The following is a 23,436-nucleotide window of genomic DNA, read 5'->3' on the forward strand; positions in this document are numbered from 1 at the left end:
ACACCTATCACCATTTCTAGCCACAGGGGGACCATAGGCAGGCTGGGGAAACTCATTAATGTTGAAAAACCTCATAAAGAGAAATGATCATGCCATGGGACCTTTAAATAGAAAGTAATGCCATTTAAGATCAAGAATAAGTAATGCCATTTAAGATTTTTTTTTTTTAATTAGGTTTGATACTGCAATAACCTATATTACCATGGTAAAATCCAATTCTGTCCTGGGGCAATATATTTGCCCAGTGAAGAGAAGCTCTGGTCGTGGATGACTGGGCTTTAAGCCTCCATGTCAGCAAGTCCCGCCAAAGTGACTTTGAATGACATTTTTCAGCAGCCAGGATGATGCATGTACCAGCACCCTGAGGTGTCTGAATGAGTCATTCACACAGAAGCTCCATTCACATAATAAGATTGTCCATGAAGGTGTACAGCAGGGGACAGCTTACACTGTCGTAAATCCACACAACCACTGGACAATTTACTAACTGCAAACACACATGTTATGCACTGTATGTATGTCATGGTGAGGATTAGACATTATTATATTAGGTTATCCCAACAAACCAGTGTACCAGCGCACTCAGAAAATTCTACAACAAACACAGCACCAACAAAGACATTTAATCCGCACCAGCTGACCCTGTGCTCGGGCCTCACAGAAGGCAATTTGGCTGCTTGGATCGTTTTATTGTTATCATGAACAATGGAGCCGGTTCCAGTTAAAAGAAAGGCTTAAAGTGGGTTTTTTCTTTTTCATTTTTTTTATTAGACTTAATTCAACTAAATCCCATCCGGTCTCCCTTATTCTCTCTCGTAGGTACCTGTTGTGTCTGCAGCTCCGTGAAGATGTGGCTTCGGGTCGACTGCCTTGCTCTTTTGTCACTCACGCTCTGCTGGGCTCATACACGTTGCAGGTAGAACACACTATGCATGAATGTAAGCACTGGACGTCTCTGCCTATTTGTGGTGGGCATTTTCCACAAGTGACTATTCCTGCCTCTCTTTTTTTATGTTTACAGGCTGAAGTTGGTGACTATGAACCCGACCAGCCCCGGCCTCTGGACAACGTCAGTCAGTTGACCTTTGCGCCCAATCAGAGCAAAGAGATGGAGGAGAAGATTCTTGAACTCCACAAGTCTCACAGGTCAGAGAGAACAGAGCCATGCAGTCAAAAGTAGTCAGGGACAAGTATACGTGTCTTTTTCTTGCCATTGAAAGCTGTAAAACATGTTTGCAACATACGTACCTGTTACCTGTAGTAAATGGAGCATGACTGGATCTTTTTCATGTGCTGTATAATTCAAACATTATGGATATATGTAGCTTTTGTTAATCTGAGGGAGTTTGTAGTGATTTACCTTTTCTGGGTGTTTAGGGGAATGACACCAGCACAGGCCGACACCCAGTTTCTAGAAAATGCCAAGAAACTGTCCATGTACGGGGTGGACCTGCACCATGCTAAGGTATGAATAAATTCTCCTCTCCTCTCTTCTCTTCTCCTCTCCCCTCCTCTCCATTGTTGTTAACATCAGGGGATTTGCACAGTTTCTTTGATGTGGAAAGTGTGTTTGGTGTCACTGCATCTGTGTGTGTCAGCTGTACAAATACTCAGGGAGGCCATTGCCATGGGAACAGCCAGTCTCTCTCACTGGGATAGCAGGTCATCAACAGAGTGCGTGCATGTTTCTGTGTGTGTCTGAGTATTTTTGTGTCTTTGTACAAGACGGGCAGAAAAAAAATGGTGGAAAATATGCATGAGAGAGAGAGCGAGTAAGAGAGAGAGGGAAAAGGGAAAAGGGAAGTGTTAAAATAGAAAGATAGGATGTGAGATTGAGAATACAGAGAAGACAAAGACATGACAGACAGAGATAAGGTTAGCATGAGATGGGGACAGATCCTTGAAAGAGAGACAGAGGCGAGTCCCCTTTAAGAGCCTGCTCCACTTGTTTGCAACATAAAGAGGGAACCAGGGGAAAAGATGAGAGCAGCAGAGTGTTTCAAATGTTGCAAATCCTTTTTTTTTCTTTTTTCTGGCATACCAGAGTTGTGGGAATTCAAGGGGCAGATCTATTTTTTGCCCTGCACCACTCATTTGTTGCATGTTTCGTGACCCCAAGGCCCCTGGAGAACCCCTTTTTAAATACTATTTTTATCAGAATGACATTGAGCAAACACAAATGCACTTATGTATGTTTAACAGAAATACAATTTGACACATTTTAACCATTCTGATACAAATTTCCTAATCCCAATTTGCAATTAAGATTCAAATAGTCATAATAAAAGTATTTTTCACCAATACATTTTGTGATATGCAATGTTGGTTTTTCTGCTGGAAAAAAATAATAATCATAAGCCATGTATATGTTTAGGGATGTGTTATTGTAATAGACCTTTCTCATGGAGGACATTTTTATGTCCTTCCCAGGAAGAAAAGCACAGGTATAAATATGAAAAGTAAAGATGTCTGAATTCTCATGAGTTGCTTCAGTTTCCGGCTCCTGGTATTGTGCATGTCAACTCACTGTCACACACTGAGGAGTTTATGTATTTCTGGATTCACCAATTTGTCACAGATGATCTTGTACTACTTGCTTCAGCCACTGAAGATGTATTGTTTAGAACAAAGCAGCAAATGGAAAAATAGTTTTCCTACTGCATCCATTGTGTCGGTGTGTCCAAGAACAAAGTGCTAAAACGTGTCTACTAGGAGCACGGAGATCGATGAGCAGCTGATGGCATGTCGAGGCCATGTCACATGGTTGTGTTTCCCAGGCAAACTGTCCAGTGTCCACATATTGCATCCTCCATTAGTCCAACAGATTTGACTACTGTAATCAATACCTCCCTTACCATTACCAGATGGCCTTGGACTTAAAAGCTTTGTCAGTTAGTCAGTCTGTGCGCTAACCATGTTAGAGAGGTCCACTGTGTGTGTGTGTGTGTGTGTGTGTGTGTGTGTGTGTGTGTGTGTGTGTGTGTGTGTGTGTGTGTGTGTGTGTGTGTTGTGTGTGTGTGTGTGTGTGTGTGTGTGTGTGTGTGTGTGTGTGTGTGTGTGTTAATCGAGTTTCTGTTGACCTTAAGCAGACTGCTTTAGAAATCAATTGATGTACAGTAGGATCTGATTTAGACAACCACGCAGCATGTACAGTTGTTCCAGAGATAAAAAAAATATATAGATGATAAAATGTTTTTTGTTTGTTTGAATCTTGACTATTACAGGACTCTGAGGGTGTGGACATAATGCTAGGTGTGTGCGCCAATGGACTCCTGGTTTACAAAGACAGGCTCCGGATAAATCGTTTTGCTTGGCCCAAAATACTCAAGATTTCATACAAGAGGAACAACTTTTACATTAAGATCAGACCAGGAGAGGTACGTACCCAGACACATACACACACCCACACACACAGGCTGCGATTTACTCTGCCCAGCTCATGGAATTATTCTCTGTAGTGTCAACGTAACGGAGGGCTCCTAACATACTGCATTTTTTGAGGTAGTTTCTTGTGCGGTTAATGAAAATGTCATAATTTCTGTTGTTTACATATTTCTTTGATAGACGGAGCAGTTTGAGAGCACGGTGGGATTCAAACTCCAGAATCATCGCTCTGCCAAAAAGCTGTGGAAAGTCTGTGTGGAGAATCACAGTTTCTTCAGGTAGAAATACACACTATGAAGCAAATGCAGATTTCACAGATTGCCAGTCTGGACTTTAGGTTTTGGGTAAAACAGCTTGTAAGATCATGTTTAATGTAGGATAGTGTGCTTTATCAGACTCAACAAAAGGCTAGGTGGGTCTCTTCTCAGAGAATATGTTGGGACTGAGAGTGTGTATCTTGTGGTTGTTGAACCAGTCTGATGCCAGGGGCAATACCTACACACACTTATATACACACAAAAGATGAACCAGGTGCTGTGTGTGCGTGTGTGTGTGTGTGTGTGAGTGTGACATGTATGCCTGCGTTTTTGTGTGTGGGAGAGATGAGAGGTATAAGCTTTAATATCCTGTTGTGAGAACAGTTGCCTGAAAAAAATGTTTGCCTCTCGTGTGCATACAGATGTGAGCGTTACATTGCATTGTAACACGTTTCAAAATTCACATTTCCCCATCTTTCTCCCTCTATCGCTGTCTCTCATCTATAGGTTAAACGCTCCAGAACCTCCCACCAAGGCCCGCTTCTTGACTCTGGGCTCCAAGTTCCGTTACAGCGGGCGAACCCAGGCCCAGACCCGCCTGGCCAGCTCCCTCATAGACCGACCTGCACCCAACTTTGAGCGCACCTCATCCAAACGTATCAGCCGCAGTCTGGACGGAGGTAACACACTCACACACTCAAACACAAAAAGTGAAAGACGGCATTCATTCTTCAAAACGTTCATTGAATGGACAGACGGACAAAAAGAGGAGCGGGAGGAATGACGAGCAGATGAAAGTGGGGATTTGCGCGTGCGTGTGTGTGTCTGTGTAAAAAGCTAGTGTCCAACCTTATGCAGGAAATGGCTGCAGCATATGTTTCCTGTCACAGTGTGAGAGACAGAGAAAGAGATGGAAAGAAAAAAATGTGTATCTAAAAAGGAAAAAAAAATCTCTCACAAATTAGAAATAAAGGACTTAAATAAACACAGTCGGTCATGGCAGAGAGAGGGGTTGCTGAGCAGTGATCACATTGAATAGTTGAACTTGGAGTCATGTATTCTTAATTTCTGCAAAAGATTGTTGCTCAGTACTATTTAAAATGAGATCAAATACACATTTTGTTGTTTGGGGAAAACAGTACACACGGTGTTTGTGGTTTTCCGGTTTGGGCTTACAGATTCCACCTCATGAAGCCGTGCATGCTGTCACGTGTCGGGTTATTCCACTATCTCCCATTTCCCCCTGCTGGACGCATGTTTTCACTACAAGCCAACATCCTTGTAAAGTTGTCACAGTTTTGTACCCCAAATTCAAACTATTTCTATTACAATACACTTTTTACTATTATGATTATTTTTTATTTCTTTTAACCAATATCAAAACAAAGGGTGTGAAAAGTTAAAATAGAGGTACAACATTATCTGCAGTCTGACTACGTGTAGAAAGTGGTTATGTTCCTGGAGAAAACCAAAAAAGCGATCTTCAGCTGTACAAGTACACACAGTAGCAGCTAGTGAAATAATCAGTTTTTATTGTGTGTTAAATTATAGAGAAGTTTTTTTAAATTATTATTATCAATTTCTTTTGTTTTTTTTCTCATCCCTTAGCGCCGGTGATCAACATAACTGAAGCTTCATCTGAGAACGGACACGAGCCCCACCTGGAGCTCCACTCTGACTCTAAGGTGTGTGTATGTGTGTGTGTGCGTGTGCCTGAGTGCGAGATTTCATTGTGTGGATACGTGCATTTGGGGGTACAGAAAAAGAAGGTAATAGAATGATAATTGTTGTTATATTATCACTTAATTTTGTATTCACGTGTCCTCAGAGTGTGTAAAAGTCAAGATTTTTAAATATTGCACAACATGCATTTCTCCTGGGTTGGTATTCTAATATTTTAGGATGTGGTAAACACATGAGGAACCATGCAGCCGTCTTACGGCAGGATCATCTCACATCTGAAGTTGTACACATGTAGGGAAAAACAGAGTTTGAATTTGTGTTAGAACATTGAAATGGTAAAACAAGGTTGATGTTATTTCTACTCCAACCCAACGCCTCATGGAGCTGGTGCTCTGGCAGTGATTGAAGAAGAATTGGCAACAGACGTGTTATGAATAGCTGACTGTTTAAGACTACTTTGGGACCATGCAAAGTACCAGGGGTTTTGGGAGGCTCGCTGTGTTTTTTATCTGGTTACTACCGAGACTTCGAATCACCTTGACGATAAGAGCCCTATGCTAATGTTATTTCTGTTCTCACAAGTTTATTAAGATACTTCATTTTGCCTAGGGCTGGGATGGTATGGATTTCTTTTTTTTTTTCTCCCACGGTTGAAAAGCAAGAAATTCCTGCGCTAGTGTGATAGACCGCAACCCCCTTTACGAGAGTAGCGTTAAGTTAGAGCAAGAATGGCAGGGTGCCTTAAAGCGTAATTCTCTCCAAAATGCAACCTAGGGTCTTTTTGTGAAGGTACCAGAGTCAAACTTTCATTTAAAAAACTGGGAAGCAGGATGGAAGCACCACTGTTAAGATTTTACCGTGTTTTGGTTTGGGGTCAAATGGCCAAAGGGGCTCTACACATGAACTTGAGCATTGAGAAGAACTCACTTTAGCTGTTGGTGTTTCCGGTTGCTGCCATCTCGCCAGTCAAAAAGAGTTTGTGTACACAAACAACGTTCTCAATGCTCAAATTCATGTGCAGAGCGCCTGATGATACTTTGAGCAAAGTTTCAGGGTTTTTAGTGTTTTAAAAATAGATTTTGATGCAATCATAGTAGTGCCCCTGGTACTCCCATTCCAAAGGCCATTTGTCCTAATTATGCTTTTAAACGAAGGTTTGACTCCGGTACATTCACATAAAGACCCTAGGTTGCATTTTGGCGAGAGCTACGCTGTAAGTGAGTGACATCAGTGCAACTCCCTACGGACTGAGCTTCTGCCACCCCTATATCGGGGTAATATCGGGATAAAGCTATAAACCGAAGGACACTCCGCTAGCTGCTAGGCTACTGTGCAATGGTAAACACTGCAGCTGTAGCATTAATGTGTCTAAGGGAGAAATGGCTTTGCCTTCCCTACTGTGTATGTTGTTGTGTGTCGTGTCCTCCCCAACTCGCCAAAAGTCGGATTTGCTCCATCTTTTGATGAGTTTTGTTTAGAAAACCTTGAATCCATGTAAGACAAAATGTCATCAGACACAATCCATGTCATTAGAATCAATGAATCCATGTCATTAAACGCAACGTGGCCACGCACATGTGCATGCCAGTGGGTTTTTTGTGGCGATGACGCGAGACCCGAGGTAGGTGTCACGTGACCGCAGTATTGCGCCGATGCGGTAACCGTCCCAGCCCTAACTTTGCCTCCTCTAGGACAATAAGCTGTGCATTTGTGTGTGAAAGCAGTTACACAGACCGAAAAAACCGACAGAGAAAGTTTGATGTCTTCATTTAATGCTATGCAGATGAATATATCTTTGTCTCAATCGTTTCCTTTGGATCTTAACATTAATATTAACTTAGAGCAGCCTGGCAGGTGTACACGATTTGACTCAACATCTAATGGCACTGCTGTCTACTGAAGAGTGTCCTGCACCTTGGCACTGGGCCTACTCCTTTTAGAGTCTTACTGTATGTTATGCATGCATCCTGTTCCACCCCCCCACGTTCCCTTCTCTCCTCTCTGCCCGCGCTCACTCCCTAGCACTGTGGAATTGACCTCTTGTCTTAGCCTCCGTCCAGTGGTGACACCCCGTTTGACACTGTTTCTGCACACAACTGTACTCTGCACTGTGCTCAGCCCTGCTATGTTCACTTTGAACCTATTTTTGGTGTGTTGTTCACGGACTAATGTTCTGTCTCTTTCCCTCTCTCCTCCTTTTTCATTCACACACTCTCTTTTTTGTTGCTTTGTTCACTACCCTACTTGCATGCTGTCATTGTTTTCATCATGTCATGAACAAAACAAAATTATATTTTTAATGCACATTGTGTCGGTTGTTATGGTTTTATGTGTAACTTATTTTACTTCTTCACTGCTCGCTGCTACACTTTGTGGATGTGTGTGTACGAGTCTCTCTATTCTTTTCCCACCCACCCTATGTTCCTTTTTTTATGTTTGTGTTTGTGCGTACGTGTCTGTTTGTGTGTGTGTGCGTGTGTTTCCCTCCTGCGTTCCACCTCCATCAGTCAATCTTCATGTTTCCTCTCTCCTTTTCCTCATCATCCTCCCTCTCCTCCCTCCCCCCTTCCCTTGACACAATCTCCGAGTTCGACCACGGCCTGTCTGACATTTCCGAAGACGACGACGTCATCAACGACGCGACCGCCGCGCACACACTGTGGGCCCTCCCCTCAAACACCTTCTCTCTTTTCTCCGATCAGCTGTCAGCTGATCTTGAACACCTCGCACAAAACCCTCCAGCCTCTTCCCCAATCACAAGCTCCCAAACATGCGGTTCAGAGGTTTCCCAAATTGAGGAAGGCTGCCAGGCTGAAGCCAGAGAGTCAGCTGGATTACCAAATTGGTGGAGCTGGTTCTCTCTGAGGGGCGTGGTTAAATATGTGTCTTTCATCCAGTGTTTTCTCTCCATTTGGGGGAAGAATGAAAACAGATGTCTGCCCACAAACCTACTTTCAGGATTAACAAAGAAACTGAGCTTTTTTATGTCCACCGTGTCCAAGCTCACTTCCAAGTCTACAGTGCCAGTCAGTGACCACAAATGCATCGTTACACCCAGATTATGTCAAATTTATAGCAGTTTTGCATTACAAGTAACTCGTTTTTGGGCATTTATTACAAGTTATCTACCTAATAAGGTCCGCAATTTGGTTCCCGCTGTTCTGTGGCACCCAACACAACTACAATTGCCGTCAATTTCATCTTTTACCTGTCCTCCAGTTGTCTCTTTCTATTCCTCTCTCCCCTCTCTCTCTTCTCTGGCCTCTCATTTCTTTTCTGTCCCATCTTGCTCCTCTCTGTCCTCCCTCTCCTGCCCTATTCTAACCCCATCCATACACCGCTACCTCCTAAATCCTTCCCCTCTGTTCCTGCCCTGCCTGCTAGTCGTCTTCCTATTGGCTGTGATGCTGACAGCCAGCCAGTCCTTGGTCTTGGCCCTGATTTTAGCCACGCCCCTCGGCCTGACCCTGTGTTATCTGGAGAATGTGGTCTCCAGTCAACGCAAGGCAGTTTTGCCAATGTCCATCACTGAAACGCCTAACGTTCAGTCTGCGGATCAGTTAGGCTCTCGTCTCACACCGACACACACACCGCCACGGATCAGGCACCACGCTCACACGAGTGCTATCTGGACGCCAGAGATGTGCGACCCTGCTGCATAAATACAAACGACACGCCTTTCAAACCCCCCTTCCATTCCCTTCACCTTTTTACCTCCTCTTTGTTTTAATGTGTAAACTGTGTGTCTGTACAAAAAGCCCAGTCACCTCCTTTCTCTCCTATTTTTGCTTACCATCCCTGCACCCCCACTTTATTGTTTATAATAAAGAACAAAGATTAGAATAAGTAAGATTAAACAAATTATTAAAACTCAGAGTTTATAAAAGATAAATGTTGAAATGGAGAAAGTATTATTACATTGTTAATACACAGAAAAGATCTATTAGGTATATAGTAAGTAAACATAAATTTAAATACTGTACAGGGACTGTTAGAAAATGAGAGATTTGCAACATATATAACTTTTAGTGATGCACAGAACACAGTTGTTTCAACCATCAGATGTGTTCTTTCAAGTCTTTATTAGGTGTTATGCTCAAAAAGGCATCCCCTCTGTGTTTGGCACTCAGCGGATTAATGTCACACTCATCAAATGAAGTGACATAATGGTTTAAATTGGTCATTATGCAAGATAAATAAGCAGGAAACTAATATTGGTATTGACTACATTTACACTTACTTACTTTTGTAGTGCAGAGAAAGATTAGTTGTATAGTAGATGTTATAACTGTACATACAGATATAAACCCACGATAGGTTAAGTAACCTCCTCAACCCCGTAGAACTAAAAGCTTTTTTCTGTCTGTATATTATTGCTAATGAATGTTAAGAACAAACAGTGTTACCCTAACTCTGATCCCTGAGGTTCAGGACTCCTCGACCTCTGTTCGCTGTTCACTTTATTTTAAGTCAAACCTGTAGGGACGTTTTTTGTGGTTTTCCTGGTCAAATGAAGCTGTTGCAGATGGAACAGATATGGGATCAAAAGACCGGTTGGAAAGAATATTTCCATAGTCTGCCCATTTCCAGATTAACCAGAAGTCTACATCTTACACCCAGAGAATAGTTCCATAGTTGTCCTTTTTGAATACAAAGTAGCATCTGTGTCCTTTAAAAAAAGATAGATACAGTGGATCTGACTTGGTTTTGGACACGCTCTAAACACAGGATTGTAAACTCGTCAGCTTTTTTTTTTCTTTCTTAGAATTTCTGTGTATAAAAAAAGTTAATTAGGAAAAACGTAACTGTATGTGTATCCATATGATAGAAATATACTAGAGTTTGCACCTTTTTGTGATATAAGAAGAGAACAGTCTGTAGCAGCTGCTGCCTCCCTTTATTGACCATCTCAGACTCCTATCATGGTCCTGCTCCTTTAGTGCAGAGTAGCGCTCCCTGACACCTGTAGGTTGCTTGGGGGGGTGAGAAAGTAGCTTTTCCCATCATCCATTTCACATTTTTCTTTCTTCGTGCCCCTACCCTCCTCATATTGTCATGACTGCTGTCGTCCTTGACAACGACATTGAAGGTTAAGGAGGTGGACTTGAGCCCTAGTGATGCGGAAGCCACGCCCACCAAGGTCTGTAGGGTCTGTCTTCACCCAGCATGCTTTTGCAAATTCTCGGGAGAGTAACGCAGAAATAATAAAACATTTTGTGTATAAGTGTTTTTTTTTTAGATATTAAATAATAGAAATGGTTTTTACGGTGTAGTGGAGCACACATGCAGTAAACCTAACCTGTCCTTACTCTCTCCCTGACTTTACCCCATCAACAGTCACTTGGAGCCAGGGAGCTCGCCCTCTCTCAGGTTCACACACATTTATTGGTTGTTTGATTGTTCTGTCATTTGGTCTGTCAATCATTTGCTCGGCACGCGTTGGTTTGGTTTGTTGTTTGGGTTCACGTGTCTTTTAGGGGGAAGTTGCCCTAACATGATGATGATAATACAGAGTCCGTTTTTGCATTTCTCAGCTACTACAGACCCAACCTGGAATTTTTTACAACAACAGACACATCTGAATATTTACATTGGCAGCTTGTGATATACTGTTATAAATATGTCTGTAATAATACTCTTTGTTTCCAGATTGGTTCTGGGTGTAAAAACTGATTCTGAATAGGCACTTTCACCCCGAGTCTTCACTTTTGGTTGCACTCCTGTAGCTTATGGCTTCACAGATTCAGTTTGGTGTGTGTGGTTCATATCTTGGCTTCATCATCATTTTTGGGTTTCTCTGAAAGCACAATGGGGGTTTTGGGTTTGAGTACCCTAAATGTCTGTTGGATTTTGTATGTTGTTAACATGGGTACAAGTGAGAACATCATTGCATTCAATGAATAATACCAAAATGTTGTTAATTTGTTCTTGTACCCATCTTGTACCCCTTCATCACAGTTTGAGACATGTTCCCCCCCCCCCATTTTTCTATACTTCAATTCATTTATATGATTATGATTTATTTAATGATGTGCCATTTATTTCATTCAATGATAATGATTTGGGATTTTTGTAGAGTCAAGTTCATTTTATTTTTTATTTCAATTGTTTAAATACATTTTCTCTATTTCATTTTTCACTGTATGTCTGCCTTACAGAGTCCAATGAGAGTGCATGGGGACAATATTTATGTGAGGCACAGTAATTTAATGTTGGAGGTTGGTACTGGCGTCGTCTGATGGCTGAACATGAGAACTACATGTTTCTGTGTACTCTGACGCCATCAGAACTACAGCTTCCTCTGAACTGTACTATACTGTACAAGACTGCTGCCCTCTCGCACTCTCAGGCTCTGTTGCATGCCTGCGTGTGTTTATGTGTGTGGTTGTTTGTGTGTCAAGTTTACAATCAATTCCAGCTATTTCCTTCTTTTTTTTTTTTACAGTATAATTGAAAATGTTCTGGTATTAAATGATTTCAACGCTAATTGTCCTATTTTACAAGGCAACCATTTTGAATACACAGGCTTGGAAATTTCCCTGAGAACGTTGTCCTGAATGATATTAAAAAAAATAAAAATAAAAGTGTCACTTAAAGCTGCACTTATACTGTTGTAGCAACAACAAATCAAATGACTGTGCACACAGAGAATGATCACAGTTACCCCTCAGCTCTACGAAGCCTTTTTAGCGTCTTTTAGCTCACTTTTTTGATTTCATTGCCCAATTGGCAGGTCTGCTACATTGAACAGTTATTAGATCAGCAGCAGTCCTGCTCAAATTGATCAGATCAGGGTCGTTAACTGCAGGTTGTCCTTATAACCAATGTTCCCTGGGCACTCCACATTCTAATGAGTTGTACTGAACGTACTGAAGTGAGTGCACCAAAAGGCCACTAAGATGTCTCCAGTGTTGCCTCCATGAATGCAAACTATTTCTTTGATGTGTATCTTGCTACACAACAGTACAGTCGAGACTTTGTCTTGCAGGATTTTTCCAAGCTTCCCAATGGCTGCTTTGTGAATGGGGTCAGCCGTGTGTCCAACTTTTATGTGTGCTATGTGCATGTTGAGTTTTGTTTTGTGTGTTTTTTTGTTTTGTTTATCTTGTTCCAATCTTTGATTGGTCAAAGAGTTTGATTGATGCCAGGCAGCTGCGTCTAACACGACTAACCCTGCCTCCCTAACCCGTTCGAGGAGCTTTCCTCCTGTTTTCTGGTGATTGGCTGCCAGCGTCGACTGATGCGGCTAACCTACTAAAACAACAACAGCACGTCTTTTTATACAGCATGGGGCTGATAGTGATGCAATGGCAGTTGGTATCTGTAGTCTACATAGTATCTTTGCCGCATACGTACTAAATGAGTTTCAAGACGAGAACTCTTCTTAATTTGTGCTCCAATCACTTGATTTCTGAGGGAAATATTGATCCACCTCCTTTATAAATAAACTCTTATTTTCTAATAACTGTATCTAATTGTATCCTGTAATATTTGTGATAGGCAGAAAATGACAGAGAGATAAAAAAGAAACATAAGGAGGGAAACAAACGGACAGTGGTGTTGAATGAGAACGGGAACAAAACTTGATACTAACTGAAAATGGTTTAACGGTGACATGGGAATGCAGTGAAGCAGGGAGGTTAGTCGGATCATCGCTATCAGCTCCATGTTCTGCAGTCTGCACAGCTGTTCCTGGCTTGATTTTTAAGGAAAAGTCCTCAAGATGGAGAAGGCCCTGTTTCACTGTAGCGTGCTTATAAATTCTCAGTTTTTACATAGATATTTGAACAAAGTACAAATGAAAACATGAGTTCAGACTCCCTTAAAGGCTGCAGTGAGATATGGCATCCATCTTGTCTTCCTCCTGATTGACAGACTAATGTTCCTATGTTGATCCGAATTTCCCCATCCCTCTCCTTTTATCCTCCCCTCTCTCTTTCCCTTGCTCTCACCTCTTTTTCTTTTCCCTTTTCCTCCCATTAAATTTAACTTTCTATTCATCCTGCCATCTTTCCTTCTAACCTTCTTTTTACTCCGGCCTTCACATATGCGTCTATTATCATTCATTTTTTTCCCTTCCTCCCATCTATTGCCTTTTCTTTCTTCTGCTCTCCCATCCTTCCTTCACCCCTCTCCCCTCATCTATCCTGCGCCCCTACCCTTTCCACCTCTGCCCCACATCCCAAATTTTATCCCGCCACTCTTCTCCCTACCACCCGTCATCCCTCATGTATCCATACTTATCTCATTTACTCTCCACTCCCTCCCCTTTACCCCGCCCTCCTCCCTTCTTCCCTTCCCCTCCACTCCCTCATTAGGACCATGATAAGACCCAGGAAGACGTTCTGAAACACCAAGCTAGCATTAGCCAGCTAAAACGCTCCTTTATGGAGGCGCCACCTCCCTCTCCTCCTCAGCCCAACCAGTGGGAGAAACGTCTCACCTCCTCTCCCGCTACAACGATACGTATTCAACAGCAACAGCATGTGGTACGTCTGTCTGGATGATATTGTGTCAGAAAAGAACCATGAGGCATTTTTACTTTCACACATTGTTCAGATATTTGCAGTGCTTCAAAACTGTTTGACGCAATTTGTTGCAAAGAAACAACAGAGTCCTCTCTCTCCTTATTCTTATTCTTCTAGGTGGGCATTTTCATTTGATGCTTTTCCATGTTGGGCCTTTCATGACTCATCCCTTGATGGACTTGATGGGTTTTTTTTTCTTTTTCTGTAGGAGTTCTTATTCCTTCTTTTAGCTGGACCCTCATCACATTTTACATCCCATACATTTTCCCGTAGGGTTTGATTCTGTCTACGATGTGACAGTCTGCTGGTTTCTAATCTTCTAAACAAATCGGTTTCATTGTGTTCTGGTTTATCTAATCATTGCAAGAGGTGGAGATGCAAAGCATGGCTGCTCTTTATTTAACTTATGCTACACTTCCTCTGTATGTGTGTTTTTATGTCTTGTGTTAACGCAGTGTTTTGGGATTTCTTTTCTCTCTGTCTTTACCATTTTGTCTCTTCTTCTGTGTGTGTATGTGCATTGCCTTAGAGCCTTGAGGAGGAGATAGCTTCTGTACTTTTCAGTAGAGGTTTTGGCTTTTGTTCAGCTCCTTCTGCCTGCAGTATTCCTGAACCAACTCTAGATGCTGATATAACCACTTCTACTACTTCCACTGCTGTCTGCAGTACCGCTGCTCTGCACAGGCTTCTTATTTCCCCAACTGCTCCACTCTCTGCCTCTGAGGTGCTGCTACTCAACATTAAGGAGTCTGTTTACTTCCAATTCAGCCATTGGAAGTAAATTCAGAAATCCTGTAATGCTTAAGTTAATTACAGATGCTTGCCAGATGTGTCCGCAGACTGCACTAAAGAGATGCAAGCTGTCCATAACGCCTGCTGTGGATGCTGCTTGATGAATGGTAGTAATTTAGTGTCGGGGACCATTTATCCTGACTAATGGCCATGGTAAATCTAAAACAACTAACAGCTATGAATGCTCTGGATGTCAGGAAGTCGACTTTGTTTTGTGATGGTAATTATGTGTGTGGATTGCATGCAAATATAATCTGCTATAACACATTGTGTTGCCCTTTTTACATGAGCTTTTAAAAAAGGCACACATGACATTTAGTATGCCAGGCTTACGTTTCTCTTATACCCTTCTGTGTTCATTGATGGGATATTCTCTTTCATCCATCTTCCATGGATCTTTTTATTTCCTATCCTTTCAGCCCTTTCATGCCGTCTGTTTTACCACCTGCTGCAGTGAACTTAATACTGTGTGGAAGTGAACTTGACTGAGCATGAAAGACCAAGATCCTAGTAACCTACTCGACCCTTAACCCGTGCTGTCATAACAAGCATTACAGTATCGATAGGGCGATGTAACATGCTAACAATGATGATGTCACTGCTGGTGTACGATTGATGACTGTCATGGTAACTTCTTTCTCACGCAGGAGAGTGTGCCCCAAGCAGAAGCAGCTGCTGCTGATAACACGATGTCTGATACCAAAGAACCTGCAAAGGTGGCCCTAACTTTCTTCTATCAGTCCATCCAGCCTTCCATTCATGACACTTCTCATCCCCCGTTTACCTTCATACCTCCATTTTCCACTGGCAGCGTGGAATTTTTTTTTGTTCCGCTCACTCTCTTATATCTTTGTGCCTCTTAGTCCACAGTTAAACGCCTTCATCTTTTTTTATTCCTGTTTTTTGTTGTGTATTCATTTATTTTCATTTAAGGTTTAATTTCATTTTGTTCAATGATCATGTTATGCTTCTTTTTTTTGTTTTTGTCCCCATGCGTTTGTTGTGTATGTGTGTGCACCTCATTGCGTGTGTCTGTGCACTACGTGTTCATGTGTGCGTGTGTATGTGCGTGTGTGTGTGTGTGTGTATAGACAACCGAAGTTGAAATTGAAGAAACAGTTGTCGTCCAAGAGGTTTCCATAGCACCCAAACCTGGGCCTGTCACGGTTCTGACCAGCTCCCCTGCGGGCCCGCCTGCAGAGCAGGAAACAAGGGAGCAGGAAGTGACAGCTGAAGAGGAAGTAGTGGTAGCGGAGGAAGCAAAAGTGTCAAAGCAGGAGAGCGTTTCATCTGAGAGCGAGAGTGAAGAGGAAGCGGAGTACCATCCAAATGTCTCAGTCTCCATCTGTCACACACAAATACCAGAGGAGAAGGAAGAGGAGGAAGAGCAGGAGGAGGAGAAAGCGCAGGATAAGACGGCGGAGCAGGGCATGTCGGCTCCAGACACTCCTTCCCTTCCAGCAGAAGTCAGCCAAGCTGTAGAGGCAACCAGTCAAGAGGTAGAGGTGGACGCAGAGGCGCAGAAGAAGAGGAATGCAGAGGAGGAGAAAGAAGCTGAGCGGAAGATGGTGGAAAGCCCTGATGATCCAATGATGACACCTGAGGAAGCTCCTAACGGTCACGCCCTGCTTGAGGAGAGCACCACCAGGATGGTCGCCTCTGCAGAGGAAGAGGAAGAGGAAGAGCCTAAAATGAACGGAGAAGCGTCACTGGCTGAAGCAGAACCACGGCCACAGGTTATTTGTTGCTCTGAGGTAAAGTCTTCACTGGGCCGACTGCGGAGCTTGCCCCGGGCTTTGATCCCTCCTACCAACTGTAGAAACACCCACTTCTTTTTCTCCTTCCTGCTTACCACAGTGCCGGTCTCCTTCCTGCTTGTGTGAATATTTAAGCCCCATGTACATCCTCACACTCCTGTTTGTCCTGTGAAAAACTCCTATAAGCCTAAAATGAAAGAAGTGCAGTTAAAACCGAGTGAGGAGTAATTTGATGATACAATTCATTACCAGTGTTTTGGTGTTGGTGTCAAGTTGCCATCTAAATTAATTTCGGTCTTCATGTTGAGTTTCTGTGTTGTCTCATATCATCGTACTTCATACCATTATCAACAAGTCTAGTTTACTCCTGCTTCACGTAGTGGGGTGTGTTGCTGTTACTGCCTCCTACTCTGCATCGTAAATTAGGGTTGTGAAGTAAATGGGGCCTAAGTGGGAAATGCATGATGCTTTCAGGTGTGTAATTGCTTTTTGCTCTGCATGGTGTACTTTGTGCGTGTGTGTGCGTTTGTGTGTGTGTGTGTGTGTGTGTGTGTGCGTTCCATGTGTTTGGCAATGATGCTTCTCTTTCGGTTTGTGTTCAGTTGGATTTGGCACGGTCACTATGGTAACGATATTGTGGAAATCATCATTGCCAACCACTTTGGAAATGCCACCCTGCTCATCTGAATGTCATCTTTGCATGCCGTTTAAATATCAACTTTGCCAGTCATTTGAGCACCGCTCGTCTTATGGGTTCATGTTTTTATGCATGTTTGTGCTGTGTTGTACTTCAAGTTGCACGTTGACACCAAATATGTTTTTGTAGTCGTGCTGCTGTTGTAGGTGTCGCTTGTACATTACTTAAAGTAGTCGTCGTATTCTGCATTTCGTGATGTTGACTTGCATGAGTTTGGAAGCTCTTTAGCATGATTCTTTGCTTATACTGTCTATACATCTACAACCACTGCTATGTGTACCACTGAACACCTGAATCACTTCCCTTCCAATACCACAAATACTTTGTCTGATTATTTTTAAGCACACATTTACATTCACATTTATTCTGATAGATTCACACAACAACAACAAACATATATCAATTTATTGATGTGGAAGTGAAGTTCTAAAGCTAGTGCATATAGTCCAACATGTTTCTTTGTTTCCTTAACTGTCTCAAGTTTTAATGTATTAACCCTCTTTATGTCAATCCTCCCCCCCCTCACTTCTCTCTCTCGTCCCTCCCCAGCCACCTGTGGTAAAGACAGAAATGGTGACTATATCAGACACGTTTGCAGCCCAGAAAACTGAGATAGCTACAAAAGAAGTGCCCATCGTACATACGGAAACCAAGACCATCACATACGAAGCCGCACAGGTGCACACTTGACAAACGCAGGGAGCATTTTGTCCTCTTGTCTGTCAGCATTCAAATTGTATTTGTGTAAAACATTTAGTTTTTTTTCATCATTACTTCAAGGCTTGTCCCAAAATGCTTCCTTTCTAGCTGCCGTTATTTCATTCCTTCGTCCTGAGGGAAATCATATTTTAGAAGGACAACGTTTTTTTTAACATCCAACAGAGATATTGTAATGGAAATGTACAGCTAATGATCTCTCTTTGTCCTCTCTGTTATCAGTTGGATGGTAATGGCGATGGCGAGCCTGGAGTGTTGATGACCGCTCAGACAATCACCTCTGAATCTCTGTGTACTACTACAACCACACACATTACCAAGGTACACACACGCACACTTTTAGCTCAATGCAAAATAACATTTCATCACCCCCTACCGGTTTTCTGTAATGTAACTACCATACATCTTGATGGACAATAAAATATTACCATGGCACTTGTGCATGCGTTGTCATGGTGCCCTACTACAGTGTTTGTGTTTTTCTGTCATCATGCTTTCTTTTGTCGGTCTCCGTCTTGATGTTTTTGTGATATTCCTGACTTATCTGCTTTGACATGTCATGAAAATGCTAGCCACTCTTCCCTGTCCCACCAGCACCCAGGCGGGCCATAATAGCTCATAATTAACCCTATGTAACAGGAACCAAAGCTTTGTCGTTGTGTGTTTTGTTGCAGACGTTAAAGGGCGGCCTATCTGAGACAAGGATCGAGAAGCGCATCGTCATTACCGGGGACTGTGACATCGACCACGACCAGGTCAGTTCTCCAGTCCCACAGCGATTCCCTACGCCTTGTTTGGTATTTCAGCAACTAGGTTGAGGGTCGCTTTATTCTGACTAAATGTTGGGTGAGAGGCTCTCAAAGTATCATTTTTGCGGAAGTGTAAACCAGGTGCACCTTTTTACATTTTGTTTTTAGAATTTGAAAACATATTTAAGGGAAATGATGAAGTTAGCTGCTGAAGACTACTGACCTTTTGGCTGCTTAAGGGAACAAATACTCTGGTGACATGTCTATCATGTTGCTTGCGATCTAAATGCACAATTTAATCACTTATCAGACATGTCCACATGCCATTAGTCCCACTCAGAGTTCACGCTTTTGCTGTGATCTGCTACATCCTTCTCTTCACTTATTCATCCCTACGTCTGGAAAATGGTGTCTTAAGCTTTTTGTTTTTGCAACATTGTGTGTGATTTTGTTGGTCGTCTTGATTAGATTCATGTTCTGTCTTTGTCGGATTTTAACAATAACTAAAAAAAATTAAAAAAGTCCTCCCAGATATGATGAATTCTACATGCTAAAGCTGCACTGAGGAGATCACATCTGATTTAGTATAGTCCCATTGTGTCTGGGCAATGACACTGACGTTTTGTTGTTCTGTGCACAAGCATATTGGACCGCTTTTATTTAAGGATTTAAGTTATTTAATTTTATTTAAGGATCTTTACATCCTGAAGAGTTCCCCTAAAACTATTAGTCTCTTAGTCCCCTAATTGTATTGGACCAATGGTAACTGGGCCATTCTGCCCGGCCTGCTTTGCAACTATTATCATTTATTTATTGCCCTAAAATTGGGAGAGTACATTGCGGTACCATTCCCAGACTGTTCACCCAATATGGATGCGAACACTCTCAGAACAATATAAAATGTTTATTTATATATATACACACACACACACACACACACACACACACACACACACACACACAGACAGATCTGATAAAAAGAAATATCTATTAACCCTGGCCTGCAATTGTAAGTCTGTTTGAAGACCTGATTAAAAAAACAAGTTAAAGACATTTCAAATATTTGAAGTGATGGGTGACTCTCTGCTGATATACTTTGGGTGGCTTTCACTCAAGAGGATATTTGGTGTAATGAAGCACCTAGTGCCCTGACACACACACATATATATATTATATATATATATATATATATATATATATATATATATATATATATATATATATATATATATCTATCTCAAATATTTGATGAAAAAGAAAAAAGAATGTATTTTGCTCAGGTCTGGATCGTTATGCATGATCCATGGTCCACTGGTTTAAGTTGCCTTGTCTTGTTTGATTTGCTGGATTTATTTTGTGTTGGAAATGGGGATTTATTTTTAATAACTCTATTTCACTTGATGTGTCTGAAGCCATTTTACTTCATGCAGTTTACACCCCCATCCCCCATTAAACATTCAGTCAACCCAAAGAAGTAAAATGGCGCATGTCACATCGATGGTAAATCCAGCATTCTTGTCATTTTCTTTATGCTTGTTATTTAATTTTTCATTTAACTCCACCATCCCCCACCCCCCCCCACCCCTCTTTCCTCCCTCCACCTCCTCCACTACCCGCTGTGTGGTTGCCGTCGGTGCTGCAGGCACTGGCCCAGGCCATTAAGGAGGCCAAAGAGCAACATCCTGACATGTCTGTTACCAGAGTGGTGGTTCATAAAGAAACTGAACTGGCTGAGGAGGAGGATTGACTGAACTCAGGTAATAATAATAATAGTAACTCATAATTATTATTATTATTATTCGTGGTGAAAGTAATACTGGAGATCTTTAACAGCGTGGCTGCATTTTATAGTGTTTTTTATCACTGAAAACAAAAAACTGTAAAATCAATGAGATGGAGCAAAAACTCCAAAACATGAAGCTGCTAAAACCACCAGTAGTTATCACACAAGTGAAAAGAGTTGGATGAATATTACATTCAGGAGGGTAGGCAGACTGACGGAGGTCCGTGTGTGGAGTGCAAAGGAAATATTTTGTGTATGAAAGCTTTGAGGGCCACTCATCACACCAGCCAGGCTGACTGCCTTCGCCTCTGTTTTCCCAGAGTTGAAGGGCCCATCGGGACGGTTTTCTCTGTTGACGTCGAACGACCTCCATCACCCTACGACAACCAACCTTTACTGACTGAAGAGGAAGAGAAGAAGAGCTGAGAAACGGAAGGCGAAAGAGGTTAGACAAACGGAGAGAAGTTGCCAATCTCTTCCCAGTCGGTCTTTCTTACACATCTGTGTTACATCTAAATCCCTCACTCCAAAACCAAGAAGAAGAAGAAATAACATCCTCACTTTTCCCAAGGGAACGAAAAAGAACCACTTTGTTAGCTTAACATTTGTAGTGTGTTTTTATTTCTTAATAGTGTTTTTTTTTTTTTTAACTGTTTTACAAAAAGAGAGTTAGTGTGTCTGTCATGTATTGCAAACTTAAAAGCTGCAGGGATGCACCGATCCAACCAATCCTGATGAGATACAAGGCTGAAAAAATATGATTAATGTATCATTGTAAGGATTATCTCACCTATAACGGTGATCTTCAATATCATATTCACTCACTCAGAAGTCAAAGCAAATTGAGCTTTTTTTCATAGATAAAATAAAAAATGCTTGTGATGTTTATCTTCCATCAATCCTGTTAAAAAATAATTAATTTGCTGCTAAAGTATTGTACTTTTTCTGTTTTGAAGCAGCAGTGGAAAGTGGTATTGGTGCATTCCTTAAAAAAAAGAAGTAATTTGTTAAATTACAGCTCCCTCCCTCATTTCCTTATGGTGTGAATGGAGAGTAACAGTCCTTTCAAAATGTTTACAATGACAAGCAGACTGCAGTCTGATGGGTTTGTTTTTACAAATTTTCAAAGCGTAACAAAATCGAACCATAAAACCCATTGACAGTGGGATGAATGGTAGAACCAGCTGTGTCACATTTTGTTACTAACAATTACAGAATACGGGGAGCTGTAACTTAAAGTATTGCAGTAAGAAAAAACCAATCAACCAGGTTTTTGAATTTATGATCTGTCTTTTTTTTCCCGTAAGTATGGTTTTCATTCATCCACATTCCTTGTGTGTTGACTAGTGGCTGAGTGAGTTCATTTTCAGTTCAGTTCACTTTTTACTCAACTCTAAGAAAAGAAGACATTGTTCATTAACAGGTGGGAATGAAAGGAATCCTAATTGGGTCCGTGGGTTTGACATTAATTAAGCTCGAAAAGCCAAATGATGCCGGTGGAATTATTTCTTTGTGATATGTTTGTAAGTTTTGCTGTATTTTAGAATAAATTTTTACTAAATGGACTGAAAATGAACTGACTTTAAAGCTGGTGTAGACAACTTTTTGTACAGTAAAAATGAAGATTATTAGATGGGAGCAGTAATGCAGCTTTTCACTAGCTAAACGCTGTCCCTGGGCCCGCCCACTGTACGACACTAGCCATTCCTATTGGGCCACAGGGAAGCACGGAAGCAGTAAACTGACTTTTAATTGGGAGAGAGGATCAGTAAACTGAAGGACAAATGGGAGATAGAGGTGGCGCTGTCTGTGTGGTGCCAACTACCAATTTGGGAGCAAAAAGGAATTCGATGCATATTGGCATGTTTCACTCACGATGTTCTCTACCCTGAAGTGAGTTCAAGCTGTTTAAATAATCTTAAGACAATGCTTGAAACACAACCTGCGATTCAAGCAAAAGGTACCAAAATGAGGACATACATTTGGAACAAGTTGAAAAGCAGTCCCAAATTCCAAATAATGGGATTTCTACCAGTTTGCTTACCCTGCATCAGAGCCTTTTTGTCGTCATAGTTCAGCACTTAATTTCACCCAGATTTAGATAATGCCAACAAACCTTGCTAGATATAATGAGATCATTTCAGCATGGCTTCACACATTTCTATCTTGCAGGAGTATCCTGAGCAAGTCTAGATAAAAGGCTACTGTGTTGACTGGTTTGAGAGTGTGTAGATTTAAGATTATCTCGGCTCGTACAGTGCGTCTAGATAAGATTATCATACACCTGACGCCGGTGTATATTGTAACTGTTTTCATTGCAACCAAACATTCTTCAGCATTGAAGGGATTGTTATACGTTTTTGACCTGTTTTCAAAGTTACATTCAGTCGTATTCCACTTTTTTTTCTCCCACATACACTCTGAATCTGCCACTACACTACAAACACACACGGAAAACAGTTACATCAAAACAATAAAAATGCAGCTTAAAGGGAAGTGTACCCGAGGGTTTGAAGTGCTCCTAAATGGAATCTTGTGATGTTTTATTCATTTTTCGGTGTCCTTTTTACCCAAATCTTTCACAAAAATGTGACTTTGTGTAAATATCGGTGTCATTAAATGGGTTGGAATAAGGTGCTCGGTCTTCACGCATTTAGTCGAAACGGGTTTTCAGTGAGCTGCGAAAAACAAAAACGTGTTCTCTTGAAACGTAACTGATTGTAAGCAAAGAAGTGCCACAGATTAATATGAAAACATTCCACCTGTACCTGCCTAGATTTGTCTTGACCCTCCAGCCTGACAGGACAGAGAGGCATTTTGAATTGGAGTCATTTCTCTTTCTTTTTTTATTTAAATGAAGAATATTAACACGCATTACCCACATTTGAAATAGTATGCACCTCCTAATTTAAACCCAGTATCTTTCTGGACTGCGGCACGGCCAGAGGACGGTGGTAATTCTATTGGTCCCACTGGTCTAACCTCTACTATGCAGTTAAACGACATTCCAGATGAGGGGGAAGCTTTAACCTCGGACCCTCTTGCAAAGAGACAAAGCAGCAGAAAAACAATAACCATGGCAGCTTTGG

At 41.7% G+C, this 23,436-nt stretch overlaps 1 protein-coding gene across 22 annotated transcripts in view; it reads left to right on the top strand.

The window, feature by feature from the left end:
• Positions 1-21,595, top strand: part of epb41l2 (erythrocyte membrane protein band 4.1 like 2) — a 47,303-nt gene extending 25,708 nt beyond the window's left edge. For 4 of the 22 annotated variants that reach the window (XM_032543654.1, XM_032543652.1, XM_032543656.1 and 1 more), the window contains exons 8-25: positions 820-916; positions 1,022-1,146; positions 1,378-1,465; positions 3,225-3,377; positions 3,565-3,662; positions 4,149-4,321; positions 5,250-5,326; positions 10,414-10,464; positions 10,662-10,694; positions 13,643-13,813; positions 14,382-14,576; positions 15,292-15,360; positions 15,736-16,398; positions 17,648-17,776; positions 18,038-18,136; positions 18,490-18,570; positions 20,207-20,321; positions 20,668-21,595. In XM_032543654.1, coding sequence (XP_032399545.1) covers positions 820-916; positions 1,022-1,146; positions 1,378-1,465; positions 3,225-3,377; positions 3,565-3,662; positions 4,149-4,321; positions 5,250-5,326; positions 10,414-10,464; positions 10,662-10,694; positions 13,643-13,813; positions 14,382-14,576; positions 15,292-15,360; positions 15,736-16,398; positions 17,648-17,776; positions 18,038-18,136; positions 18,490-18,570; positions 20,207-20,311 — 2,407 coding nt within the window. In that variant the 3' untranslated portion in view covers positions 20,312-20,321; positions 20,668-21,595. Of the gene's footprint in view, positions 1-819; positions 917-1,021; positions 1,147-1,377; positions 1,466-3,224; positions 3,378-3,564; positions 3,663-4,148; positions 4,322-5,249; positions 5,327-7,831; positions 9,998-10,413; positions 10,465-10,661; positions 10,695-11,482; positions 11,543-13,642; positions 13,814-14,381; positions 14,577-15,291; positions 15,361-15,735; positions 16,399-17,647; positions 17,777-18,037; positions 18,137-18,489; positions 18,571-20,206; positions 20,322-20,667 lie in introns of those variants that run through there. The other 18 variants (XM_032543660.1, XM_032543671.1, XM_032543661.1 and 15 more) reach the window with 18 other exon arrangements.
• Positions 21,596-23,436: the final 1,841 nt, after the last annotated feature.

The sequence above is a fragment of the Etheostoma spectabile genome, chromosome 18, assembly GCF_008692095.1.
Source record: "Etheostoma spectabile isolate EspeVRDwgs_2016 chromosome 18, UIUC_Espe_1.0, whole genome shotgun sequence".
NCBI lineage: Eukaryota > Metazoa > Chordata > Actinopteri > Perciformes > Percidae > Etheostoma > Etheostoma spectabile.